We start from the raw sequence: 14,402 nt of genomic DNA on the forward strand, positions 1-14,402 counted from the left end.
GACAGAGAATGAGGTGGCTGGATGGAGTCACTGAAGCAGGAGGCGTGAGCTTAAATGGACTCCAGAAGATGGTAGAGGACAGGAAGGCCTGGAGGAATGTTGTCAATGGGGTCGCAATGGGTTGGACACGACTTCGCAGCTAACAACAACAAATTAAAAATGCCACATTGTGTGTGAGACATTCCTCTGGAAATCCTGACTTGTACCCGCCACAGAATTCAGGTAAGCCTATTAAAAACGCTGCAAGGCGATCAAACCAGTCAGTCCTAGAGGAGATCAACCCTGACTGCTCTTTAGAAGGCCAGATCCTGAAGCTGAAACTCAAATACTTTGGCCACCTAATGAGAAGGAAGGACTCACTGGAGAAGAGCCTAATGCTGGGAAAGGTGGAGGACAAGAGAAGAAGGGGACGACAGAGAATGAGGTGGCTGGATGGAGTCACTGAAGCAGTAGGCGTGAGCCTAAATGGACTACAGAAGATGGTAGAGGACAGGAAGGCCTGGAGGAACATTGTCCATAGGGTCGCAATGGGTCGCAGCTAACAACAACAATTAGAGTGGTGGGGGGAACCGTCTTCCTGCAACAGAGCACTAAGCCTCCAGAAGACGGGGGGAGATGTGGCTGTTTTAACATTTCTGTACCTGAATCTCTGGAACGAGTCCTCACCACAAAGCTAGCGTTCTTGTAAAAGTCAGCAATGAAGTTTTAAAAAGGACAAGAGCAGACTTGCAAAGGTATGTGCCAATTACAACGCTGTGGCCAATGTGTTCCAAAGAGTAAATTGTAATAACCGCCAGATTGCCAATTTCAATTGGGCTTATCATCTGATTTTATTTTTTTTTATTTTTGCAGGGGTATAGGTATTTCAAGAGAATACTCCCAGTATTCCATTTCACACCTGCGTAACACAAACACCCTTACAAACTTAAGGCAGGCGGACAGACAGACAGAAAGGAGCTGCTGAAACCATCAGCAACACAAGCCACGCTTCAGAAAATGTGACAGTCGCAACACTCCCAATATGATGTGCTGAATGTTTACAGCAATTGCCAGCTGTGGAGGTAGATTTCATTTTGCACAAGGTGGTGCGGAAGATGTGTTCCTATTTTCCCCATATAAATTGTCTGCAAAAACAAAACATTAAGAATAACAAATCTTCCCTAACCATCTTTTAACAAAAGGAAGTGTGTTTTGCTCTCCTTTTCTTACTATGCCAATAGGCAGTCAACCCTACCCCTCATTTTATAGTACAGGTAATCCTCAACTTACAACAACTGAGCCCAGAACAAGGAGAATTGTAAAATTGAGTTTCGCCCCATTTTATGACCTTTCTTGCCACAACTGTTCAGTGGAATACAGCAACTGTTAAGTTAGTAACTTGGTGGTGAAGCGAAGCTGGCTTCCCCACTGACTTTCTTTGTCAGAAGGTCTGCAAAAAGGGATCACACGATCCCGGGACACGGCAACTGTAATTTATTGGGCCTGTTTTACTTGAACTGTACCACGTGTTTTGACTGCTGTTGGAGATTGCTTAATCAGGGAGTTGAGTAACGGTCGCTGGCACCTCAGACAAGCAGTCTCCAGGACCACCATTGGTTGGCTCTAGGGCGGCAACAGGCTCCTTCAAACCTATTGGCCGCCGCCTAGTGGTCAGCAGTATAAATAGCTGCGTAGAAGCCTTGGTTAACAGTTCAGTTCCTGCATTCAGTAAAGCGTGTTCCTGCCTGAACTCTCTCGCCTCGTCTCCTGCTTGCAACAAAGAACCCAGTACACAACAGCAACCGTCATAAATATGAGTCAGTTGCCGAGCCTCTGAATTTTGATCACGTGCTGCAAGGGTCATAATGTGAAAAACAGTCATAAGTCACCTTTTTTTCCCAGTGCTGTTGTAATTTTGGAAGAGTCATTAAAGGAATGATTGATGGTCGAGGGCTACATGTATCATCACAAGCTCTCATTTTTTTCAAAAACATTTGAGAACACTTGAAAACTAGATACTCCCGCATGGCTGGCTGAGGAATTCTGGGAGTTGAAGTCCACAAGTCATAAAAGGGCCACGTTTGAAGAGCCCTGCACTACAGTGTAATGGAGAGAGAATTTATTTTATTTATTTATTTTATTTTAATCCCATTTATATCCCGCCCTTCTCCGAAGACTCAGGGCTGCTTACAATCTAAAGCACAAATCAATGTGCTTAGCAATATACAGCTCTCCTGTATCTGTGACAGCAACTATACATCATCGAATGTTATGCTAATTTTTTCCCAATTTCAAATACTTAAACCTATCAAAAAATATCTAGACGAGACTAAGTCCCCTTGAGCTTTATAACAAAGGTCTGCAGGAATAATTTTGTTTTACAGAGCTACATGTGTAAATCAGGGCTGTCTGATCTCGACAACTCTTATGACCTGTGGACTTCCAATTCCCAAAATTCCCCAGCCAGTCAGCCATGCTGGCTGGGCAGTTCTCCGAGTTGAAGTTCACAAATTTTAAGTTGCCAAAACTGGACACCCCTGGCTGTAGCTGACATATTATGTCACATTATCTGATTCATTCTATGTTTTTCAGCCTGGAAAAAAAAAGGTCAACGGTGGTACAGAGGAAGTCACTGAAGTTAAGAAGTCAATAAACCAATTCTGCAATTTCTACCAGCATGCCTTTTATGTTTTCATCCTTAAATTACTGCAGATTTTATTTCAAACTGTTTCTTCTGACTTTTCATGCTGTGGTTTAAATGTCCACTGGGCCTTACCATAATGTAAAGCATAGTGAAAGGAAATTAGAGAAGAAAACATGAACAAACAGAGGAAAGGACTTAAAAGCTACATTAACACAATCTAGAAAGTTAATATCTAGAGAAATAAAATTCTCTTCATCCAGTTCTACCACAGATGGTATGCTGGGCTTAAAAATGTCTTTCTCTTGGACGCCATCAATTGGTCTTCCAAAGCAAGGGTAGATTTATAAGGAAAGAGACAACCTTCTCAATAGGACAACGAACAGGCTCTTTTATTTGTGCTTAGCAACTTGTAAGAATAATACAATTCTTTATACAAACACTGGCTCTTCAGCTTTGAAACGGAGATGAGCACCGGCCCCTAGAGTCGGAAACGACTAGCACACATGTGCGGGGGAACCTTTACCTTCACCTTTAGAGATTCACTGTCACTTGAAAATATGAAGTGTTAAAGCCCTCCAGATAGAGGCACACTCTTGTCTACCAAAAAGAGAGCCAACCCTGAATTTAAAACAATCCTGCAGAAAACAGAGGGGGAAAAAAAGTGTGGTACATCACTCACAACCGAAATCAAGCTTGAATGCATTTTCTCTCAACTGTTTGCACTTACGAGCCATTAAAATATGTGAATATGTGTATCTGTGCCCTACGCACAGTCACTCATGCGCTCGTGACCTCCCGTTTAGACTACTGCAACGCTCTCTACATGGGGCTGCCCTTGAGGACCACTCGGAGGCTTCAACTGGTACAAAATGCAGCTGCGCGAGTTGTGATGGGAGTTTCCCGTTACTCCCATGTAACACCTCTACTCCGCGAGCTGCATTGGCTTCCAGTTGCCCTCCGGGTGAGATTCAAGGTGCTGGTGATGACCTATAAAGCCCTATATGGCTTGGGTCCAGGATATTTGAGGGAACACCTGCTGCCGGCATCAAGCTCCCTTCGTCCTGTGCGCTCCCACAGGGAGGGTCTTCTCAGGGTGCCGCCGGTCAAAGAATGCCGGCGGATGACACCCAGGGGCAGGGCCTTCTCTGTGGGGGCACCTGCCCTCTGGAACCAGCTGCCCCCGACCTTCGATCATTCCGCCGAGACCTGAAGACCTGGCTCTTCGAGCTTTCCGGCTCAGGCTGAATTTTAATTGGGGTTTTAATTGGGGTTTTACATGTTGCAGGGACTTAGCTTAATCTTTTTTAAATTGGTCTTAATTTTTGTATTAATGTTTTAAAATTATACCCTGAGTCCTTCGGGAAAGGGCGGTATATAAATTCAATAAATTTAATTTTAATTTTAATTTAATCTGCATAAATCCATTCGTTTACCAGAAACAGACAGGACTTTTCATTCCAGCTGGGAAAACTGCTTCAGTGTGAGTGTATACATACTACACACATCAGCACCTGGCTTTCTCATGGTGACTGCAAGGTCTTAAAAAATATGCCATTAAGGTATGGAAACCCCAAGGGAGTGTGTGTGTGTGTGTGTGTGTGTGTGTGTGTGTGTGTGTGTGTGTATATATATATATATATATATATATATATATATATATATATATATATATATATATATATATATATATCAGTGCTGAAACGTTTTGAGAATCCTGATGCTCAATATTAAAAGTGAATTTTCAATGTTTCTGTATACTGACAATGTGGCGACTTCCCCACACAAGGACGCTCTGTCTAAAATTAGACCGAGAACCCAATTCAACGAATGAGCCCGAAACATTAGACACTTGTTATCATTTATTGTGAAAAGCAAGTTCCTGAGAGGGCCAATTGGTCAATCAGTAAAATGCTATAACACATGTTATATGTACACAACCGGGTTGCTGCCGTTCCTTTGAGTCAACATTGGGAAAAGAAGCATTAAATGGGAAAGGGAAAAGGCCTTGGATCAAATCGCACCGATCAATACAGGCCAGGATTTTTATTTTTATTTTTTTTTGGATCATTGTGTACGCCAGTCGCAACTGCAAAGGATGTGTACTTTTCTGCCAACGCTGCAAAGTAACACACCTCTCAGAGTAATAATTTTCAGTAGTGGGCAATCATGGGTAATAAAACAGAACTTTCAACACACTCCCACACAGTCCTTTGCAAATCACATTGCTGAGAATGCCACTTGCATCTGGTTCAAGCTGGGCACCATTTTCAATGATGTGCGAATAAAATATGTGCTGTTCAGTTTGACATTGACCACTTTGGGCTAATTTCTTGCTCCCGGTAAGACGGTAGGTGTGAAGAAAGATGGCGATCAATCAGCATGAACTTCTTGGAGCATTCTGCTTTCCTGCTGTTCAAACTGCATTACATTTGTTTAATGACCATTTTCCAGTGACGGTTCAAACTTACAATGGTGCTAAACTAATAGGAATGGGAATGGGAATGGGAATAGGAATTAGGAATAGGAATTAGGAATAGAATAGGAATTATGAACTAGGAATTAGGAATAGGAATGGAATAGGAATAGGAATTAGGAATAAGAATTGGGAATGGAATAGGATAGGATAGGATAGGATAGGATAGGATAGGATAGGATAGGATAGGATAGGATAGGAATAGGAATTAGGAATAAGAATTAGGAATGGAATAGGATAGGATAGGAATAGGAATTGGGAATAGGAATTAGGAACAATTGGGGGGGGGCGAAAGCCCTAATAAGCAGGCATATACATAAAATGAAGGCTATTGCTAAGCACATTGGTTTGTGCTTAAATTGTAAGCCGCCCTGAGTCTTCGGAGAAGGGCGGGATATAAATGGGATTAAAAAAAACACCTTGCCTATCTTCTCCATCTCTGCTCTTTTGGCTGCCCCACTTCGCCCCCTACCCGACACACACACACACACACATCCCAGCTAACATTTCCCACTTTCTTTCTCCCACAGCTGGCAAGTATGCTGCTAGCCCTTTGCGTGGCCTTCGCCAGGCACGTCTTATCAACAATGGAAGGAAGAAGATGGCCAAGCTCAACTGGGGGCAGTAAGGGGTGGTAGGGGTAGGCGGTGGGTTGCAAGATGGCTCAGAGGGCAGAGAATAGGAATTAGGAATAAGAATTAGGAATGGAATAGGATAGGATAGGAATAGGAATAGGAATTGGGAATAGGAATTAGGAACAAGAATTAGGAATGGAATAGGAATAGGAATTAGGAATAGGAATTAGGAATAAGAATTAGTAATGGAATAGGATAGGATACGAATAAGAATAGGAATTAGGAATAGGAATTAGGAACAAGAATTAGGAATGGAATAGGAATAGGAATTAGGAATAGGAATTAGGAATAAGAATTAGGAATAAGAATTAGAAATGGGATAGGATAGGATAGGATAGGATAGGATAGGATAGGATAGGATAGGATAGGATAGGATAGGATAGGAATAGGAATAGGAATTAGGAATAGGAATTAGGAATGGAATAGGAATAGGAATGGAATAGGAATTAGGAATAGGAATTAGGAATAAGGATTAGGAATGGAATAGGATAGGATAGGATAGGATAGGAATAGGAATTAGGAATAAGAATTAGGAATAAGAATTAGGAATAAGAATTAGGAATAGGATAGGATAGGATAGGAAAGGAAAGGAATAGGAATTAGGAATAGGAATTAGGAACGAGAATTAGGAATGGAATAGGAATAGGAATAAGGAATAGGAATAGGAATATTCTTTATTCGCCAAGTGTGACTGTACACACAAGGAATTTGTCTCCAGTGCATCAGCTCTCAGTGTACATACAAACAACGATGTGACAGGTCATAGATCATAAATCATAAGATACAATTATTAATCATAAGATGCAAACAAGTAGAAAAATCAAAAGATATCAGTAGTAGAGGCTAGTAGGAAAGATGAGAAGATGAGACGATGAGAAGGGTAACAGCAATACAGCCCTACTATATGGGTAAATATATTTAGGCATAAGACAGTGCTGTGGGAATAAGGTGTTTAGCAGAGTGACGGCACTCTGCTAATTGCGGTTACAGCCAATCTTTGAAGAGCCCCTGTGATCAAAATCCAGGCACTTGCAAGCCTGCCCACACTTATGTCTACAGGTGTGTTTCAGCTTTCGCCACTTGCCTATCTTCTCCATCTCTGCTCTTTTGGCTGCCCCACTTCGCCCCCTACCCAACACACACACACACACACACACACACACACACACACATCCCAGCTAACATTTCCCACTTTCTTTCTCCCACAGCTGACAAGTATGCTGCTGGCCCTTTGCGTGGCCTTCGCCAGGCACGTCTTATCAACAATGGAAGGAAGAAGATGGCCAAGCTCAACTGGGGGCAGTAAGGGGTGGCAGGGGTAGGCGGTGGGTTGCAAAATGGCTCAGAGGGCAGAGTGGAGGGGGAGATAAGCAGGTGGTGGGAGTTGAAGCAGAGGCAACAGGGCAGGAAAAGCATGAGTTTCTGGCCTAGCAACGATGCCTCCTGACCTCATCTCTGACCCGACGAGGCTGCTTGGATGAGCAGTGAAACGTCTCCAACTAACAACAGGAAAAAAAAACCTGAACCAGTTGCCAAGGCTCCGAATTTTGATCATGTGACCATGGGGATTGCTGCAACAGTCGTAAAAACGGCCGTAAGTGGCTTTTTTTGCAGGGCTGTTGTTAACTTTGAGCAGTCACTAAATAAACGATTGTAATTCAAGGGCCACCGTTATTTTGCACCAGGTGAAGTTTCTGGATGCTCTTCGAGGATAGTCCCATGTGGAGTGCATTACAGCCGTCCAATCTGGAGGTGACTAGGCATGAATGACAGTGAACTAGAGGGCCCTGATCTGGGAATGGCCATAACTCCATAACTAGGGAAATAATAATCATAATCATAATAATGAGGAGGAGGAGGAGGAGGAGATGATGATTATGATGATGATGATGGATGAAACGTGTAACAGTGATACCCATTGTCATCAGGGCACTGGGAACTATGTCCAAAAACTTTGCAAAATACATCAAGAAACGGCAGCTTCCTGCAATAACTCCAGCAAAGCTACAAAAAAAACTGCGCTACTCGGAACATCTTACATTTTAAGGAGATACCTGGTTGATACCTAGGATGCTGGCAGCAACCCATGTCAACCATCAGTGCCAGTCAATTTGAGTGTTCAGTTGACTGAGGTTCATGTTTTATGAATAAAATAATAATAATAATAATAATAATAATAATAATAATAATAATAATAATAATAATAACAATAATAAAGCAAGCACTCTTCTAGCCACAAATGCCCCCTGCTCTTCAAGGTGGACTCATGGGTTCCATACAGATCCCTAAGTTGCACACTGGGTCAGTCTGGGGCAATAGGAATCTCCAAAGACATAGGCCTTTAAAGCAGTCACGAGAAGCCCTTGAAATTCTAAATAATCCAAACCCTTCTATCTACACATCTGCAACCGCCACAAATCTCCAGCGAGGGTAATGAAATGATTCTCACCACCATTTCAAATCGGATTTAGCCCAGAGCGTTTTCCTCGTATTGAGGAGATGGGCATAAGTCTTGATGCTCCTCTTCTTGTGTGTAACACAAGCTGACCCAGAGTGCAGAGGAGCAGAAGCAGCTGAGCAATTGACACCTCCTTCTTCATTTCACAGAGTCTGCTGTCTTCGGTGAGGAAAAGGCACTCAGTAGCCTGTGCAACATTCATATCATCTGCAGCCTTCCTCCATCATCTCTAAGTTTAGCATGCTGGAGGTTAACCGGAGGCTACCGGAGGCAACTGATTAAAAGGAAGCATTGGAAGCTACAGCAAAAGAACTTTGAAAGACAAAGGTTTTGGGCAAAGCAGGAGCTGAAAAATCCAAAAAGGAAAGTTCGTCATCCCCACTTTCTCTAATAATCTTCACTTCAGGTTACTAAATGTAGAATTCACTTGCTGCCCTGGCCAAGGTTGAATGCCATTAGCAGAGCCTTGCAATCAGGTAGCAGAAAGGCCGTACGGTGAGTTAAGTAAATTGTCCAAGACTGAAAGTTCAGAAGATCACACAGACAGAGGGAGGGGGAGGGGGAAAAAAATCAAGCCGGAAATGAAAACAGGACCCAAGACATAAATCAGGATTTTATACCTCAAGGGCTGATATTTGGACAACCAAGGAGATAGGCCAGCAAGAATTTTTTTTTTTGAAAAAAAAAAGAAACACAATGGTTGATTGCAGTGGTCAAGTCTCATCTTGGATATGCATTTCTAACTTGTGAATTCGCTGCTTGCTTTTCCATCCCGTTGAATTAGAGAGATGGAATCGAGGTCACGTGAAGTTTTAATACCGCTTTACAATGCCTTGGTTAAGACCACACTTGGAATACTGCATCCAATTTTGGTCGCCGCGGTATAAAAAGAGACGTTGAGACTTTGGAAAGAGTGCAGAGAAGAGCAACAAAGATGATTTGGGGGGGGGGGGAGGCTGAAGGCTAAAATATATGAAGAATGTTTGCAGGAGTTGGGTACGTCTACTCTAGCGAAAGGAAGGATTATGGGTGACATAATAGCGGTGTTTCAATATTTGAGGGGCTGCCACAAAGAGGAGTGGGTCATCTTAGTTTCCAAAGGACTAGAAGGCAAGACAAGAAGCAATAAATGGAAAGTAATCAAGGAGACTAAGGGACGCGGTGGCTCAGTGGGTTAGGATGCTGAGCTTGTCCATCAGAAGGTCGGCAGTTTGGTGGGTCGAATCCCGAGTGCCGCGTAACAGAGTGAGCGCCTGTTACTCGTCCCAGCTTCTGCCAACCTAGCAGTTCGAAAGCATGTAAAAATGCAAGTAGAAAAATAGGGACCGCTCCGGTGGGAAGGTAACAGCATTCCGTGCGCCTTTGGCGTCTAGTCATGCCGGCCACATGAGCACGGAGACGTCCTCGGACAAGCGCTGGCTCTTCGGCTTTGAAACGGAGATGAGCACCGGCCCCTAGAGTCGGAAACGACTAGCACGTATGTGCGGGGGAACCTTTAGTTTACCTTAATCAAGGAGAGAAGCAACTTAGAAGTAAGAAAAGTTTCCTGACAGTAAGAACAAACAACCAGTGGAAGAGCTTGCCTTCAGAAGTCGTGGGTCTCCCACCGTTGAAGGTTTGTAAGAAGGGACTGAAGTGGACAACCATTTGTCTGGAATGGTATAATAAGGTCTCCTGTTTAAGCAGGGGCTTGGACTAGACGACCTCCAAGGTCCCTTCCAACTCTGTTATTCTGTATTCAATTTAACTTCAGTGATGGTAGGAAGTTTGCTTCTTCCTTTTTTTTCTTCTCCTCCATTAAGGTAAAGGTAAAGTTTCCCCCGCACATGCGTGCTAGTCGTTTCCAAATCTAGGGGCCGGTGCTCATCTCCGTTTCAAAGCCGAAGAGCCAGCGCTTGTCCGAGGACGTCTCCGTGGTCATGTGGCCGGCATGACTAGACGCCAAAAACGCACGGAACGCTGTTACCTTCCCACCGTAGTGGTCCCTATTTTTCTACTTGCATTTCTACGTGCTTTCAAACTGCTAGGTTGGCAGAAGCTGGGACGAGTAACAGGCGCTCACTCTGTTATGCGGCACTCGGGATTCGACCCGCCAAACTGCCGACCTTCTGATCGACAAGCTCAGCGTCCTAACCCACTGAGCCACCGCGTCCCTTTTCTGCTCCATTACTACATTTCTAATTCAGATCATCAATGTGCTTTACTCTCAGACAGAAGGGGATGCTGCAAACCCTCCCAGGATGCTGGGAGGATCCTGCAAACCCTCCCAGAGGCCAGGATGCTGCAAACCCTCCCAGGATGCTGCAAACCCTCCCAGAGGCCAGCTAACCTGCCCAGCTGTTCCTACAACAATTGCTCTCCTCAGATTAGCTACCAATTGATTGTTCTTCCTTCCATTCAATCCATTCCAGTAAAAGCTGGAAGCGTCCTGGTTATCATGAAGAAGAAGAAGAAGAAGAAGAAGAAGAAGAAGAAGAAGAAGAAGAAGAAGAAGAAGAAGAAGAAGAAGAAGGAGGAGGAGGAGGAGGAGGAGGAGGAGGAGGAGGAGGAGGAGGAGGAGGAGGAGGAGGAGGAGGAGGAGGAGGAGGAGGAGGAGGAGGAGGAGGAGGAGGAGGAGGAGGAGGAGGAGGAGGAGGAGGAGGAGGAGGAGGAGAAGGAGGAGAAGGAGAAGAAGGAGAAGAAGAAGAAGAAGAAGAAGAAGAAGAAGAAGAAGAAGAAGAAGAAGAAGAAGAAGAAGAAGAAGAAGAAGAAGAAGAAGAAGAAGAAGAACTTTTTCAAGAACAGGCTGTTCTCCCTTTCTCTAAATTCAGCTGAATCACTCTGATACAAAGCTAGGAGCACCCTCGTATTGCAAATGTGTCTGTTAGCTAAAAAAAACGTAAGGTTACTACGCGTTATGTATTTTGGCACTGGACTCTATGTCATTGCAGTGATACGTAAAGACTGCCGCTTCCTTCTGGAAATAAATTACAGCTGTATTTTGTAGTGAGACACTATATTCTGTAATGTCACAACCCCCCCTTTTTTCCTGAATAGGCTAAGACTACTGAAAAGTAATTAAGAGTTTTGCCAGTCACTCCCTGTATCAACACCGAACACAAGGTTAATTGTTTCAGGCACGCATTAACTGAACAGGAAGCAGGTTTTGGAAAAAGGGCTAATTTCTTCGGACCAAATTTCCTTCCTAACATAAAACTGTACGTCCCGCACTAAAAAAACCCCAAAGAACATACTTTTCTTTTCCTTTGCGTAATTCTTAAAACAATACTACGGTAGCAGGTGATACAGAGAGAGAAAAGACGAGAGGATCACAGGCCCGTCGTCGATATATATCTAAATTCCTTGCAATCTACAACAGACCAGAGTTGCTGGGAGTTGGGCAACATGTGAATTTAATTAGTCATCATTATCATCGCTGCAAGCTCTCAAGATAGTTTACAAATAAAAATGCTGTTAAAATAGTTTGAGAAACTACAGTAAAAGAAAAAATATATACCTATGAACATGTGCATATGAAAAACAGGAAGGAAAAAAAAGGCAATGAATAATATTTACCTACAGAGAAGGTTAGCGCGGGGGAGATGGGTGTAACAATAGGTACTTCACACATTTAAGCAGGAAAAGTCCTTCAGAAAAGAGAAGCAACCAAGGAGAACACTTTACGGCGGGTAACCACCAAGTGACAAGTTTGTCAGTTGGGGCAAATATAGCAGGATCTTCTGATGGGGAAATAGCAAGTAGCTTTTCCACCACAGGTCTGGACTTTTTGCAATGTGCAGATGCTATTTATTTTATTACATTTATATACCGCCCTTTCCCGAAGGACTCAGGGCGGTTTACAGGGTGATTAAAAAACCAAGATACAAAAGTTAAAAACAAATTTAAAAAAATTATATTTGTCCCTGCATAAATAAAACCCCAGTTAAAATAAGATTAATCCTCAGCCTGGGCCCGAGAGCTCGAAGAGCCAGGTCTTCAGGTCCCGGCGGAATGAACGGAGGTCGGGGGCAGTCCTCAGCTCCACTGGCAGCTGGTTCCAAAGGGCAGGCGCCCCCACTGAGAAGGCCCTATCCCTGGGTGTTTTCCGCCGGCAATCCCTTACCGGCGGCACCCTGAGAAGACCCTCCCTGTGGGAGCGCACTGGACGAAGGGAACTTGATGCCGGCAGCAGGTGTTCCCTCAGATATCCCAGACCCAAGCCACTTAGGGCTTTATAGGTCATCACCAGCACCTTGAATCTCACCCGGACGGCAACCGGAAGCCAATGCAGCTCGCGGAGTAGAGGTGTTACATGGGAGTATCGGGAAACCCCCATCACAACTCGCGCGGCCGCATTCTGCACCAGCTGAAGCCTCCGAGTGGTCCTCAAGGGCAACCCCATGTAGAGATTCATATGTTTATTTGAGAGAACAGTGGCCGCACAACTGCAGGATCCAATTCAAAAGGCTGATTATTATCCCTTAGGAAGCTCTTCCTAGTCCAGGATCACTTCACCCAACCTGATGACACTCATTCGGCGAGGACATCTAAAAAAGGAATTCTTAAAATTCCGTGTGAGAGGGCCACAAACCAAAATATGCGTTTTCCCACAATATCTGTGTCCTGTTCCTATCTTGGTGCGGTCTACATTTTACTGTATTAATTATTTATTATTATTATTATTATTATTATTATTATTATTATTATTATTATCATTATTATTTATGGTGTATGACAGACGAGGAAGACAGGCAGAAGGAGAAAAATCGGAGTTGTTATTCGAACTAGGCTGCTAATCATGTTTGGTAACAATGCCCCATTTAAGAGCACCAAAAGATGAGTCAGACTATTCATTTTTCCGTCTTGCCCCTTTTTAAACTTTTCCCATCCTTCCCTAAACTGAAGCAGTGTTGAAGAAAAATAGCTTTCATGTTAAGCCACTTGTTTCAACAGGAGTTTTAAAAAGCTGGCGGCAGAAACACCAAGAAAAGAGAAAATAACACGTAACACACGAAGCATGAAAAACGTTTGGGGGTCCCCGATTTAATCAGTGTTGATTGATACAAGTCCTTCTCCGCTACTGAAGAGGCAGATCTGCTAAGAACAGTAAATGCTGCAGAATAGCATAAAAAATCCCATGTACCACAGCCTTGCTTCCCCCCCCCCCATTCCTGTACATGTACAGAAAATAAAATCATGGCTGGTTTTACTTGACAATTTGGATTCCGACTGCATTGTCTTTCGGTATACAAAGCTACACTTTTAGCAGAAATATCTATGTGCTGCTATCCAAATTAATTTCAAGATTTATCTTAAATCTGTCATCCGCATTCTTGGGGAATGCGCCAAAATGCCAAGTGAAGGGTGTGTGGGGTTTTTTTTTTCTTTCTTCTAATTCATCTGCCAGGATGATGTGAAATAGCACAGCTGTACATTTACATGGGAACACGTAACACTAAAACTAACATATGTCCATACCAACCTCATCACTTTCCTCTACTTCGATGCCGCCATCTTTGTCATCATCCATCTGTTTATGAATTGTACAGAGAGCTTCCAGGCTGTATTTATCTTCCTCCGTAAAACAGGGCGGGCTCAGTAAATGGCAAAAATCTAAAAGAGAAAAAAACACACACACACACACACACAAACAATTCTTAATTCTTTTACACTTTCAAGCTGAAGTGATGGAAGCAAAACACTGTTATGGAGGCACTCCGCACACCTAATTTTAATAGTCTATTATGTCAGTTTGGCTATCCCAGGCCTAACACAAGTATTTTTAATGCCTGACTCCCAACCGAAACGGTGTGAAAACGGGACAGGAAACACTCTCATTCTATCTTGAAAGTTCAGAAAAGGGTCATTTTAAAATTCAAATATTCAGTTGCAACACATCCCTTCCAGGATCCATATACGCGGTAACGTTTGTGAGTTGCCCTGGCTGAGTCTTTCGATTTTATTCTATCCGCTGCCTTGTTTCTCATTCCGTATCATGTTAAAAACTAGGGGGGGGGGGATTTTGAGGTTAATTCAAATCCATGTCAAGCCAAGTTGTTAGGCATATGGTGTTAGCCTACAGTGTTGGGTTGAAAATATATTAACCATAATGCTATGTCTTTAAGAAGTTAATTGGCCAATGGGTGTGTAAGTGTTCTCATGGCCATAAGAGGAAGCTAGGAACGTAGCTTCTCTCTCTCTCTGAATTCACTGATCTCTATTACTGTTTTTGCT

The 14,402-nt window shown here is 43.3% G+C and overlaps 1 protein-coding gene across 3 annotated transcripts in view; it reads right to left on the reverse strand.

Moving 5' to 3' along the window:
• The window catches only part of STIM2 (stromal interaction molecule 2), a 93,059-nt gene that overhangs the window by 23,488 nt on the left and 55,169 nt on the right, over positions 1-14,402 (reverse strand). For 2 of the 3 annotated variants that reach the window (XM_083367900.1, XM_083367898.1), the window contains exon 2: positions 13,651-13,781. The exons of the other annotated variant lie outside the window; for it this stretch is intronic. In XM_083367900.1, the coding sequence (XP_083224026.1) occupies positions 13,651-13,781 (131 nt within the window). The remainder of the gene's footprint in view (positions 1-13,650; positions 13,782-14,402) is intronic. 3 annotated transcript variants of the gene reach the window in all.

The sequence above is a fragment of the Vipera ursinii genome (assembly GCF_947247035.1).
Source record: "Vipera ursinii genome assembly, chromosome: 7".
NCBI lineage: Eukaryota > Metazoa > Chordata > Lepidosauria > Squamata > Viperidae > Vipera > Vipera ursinii.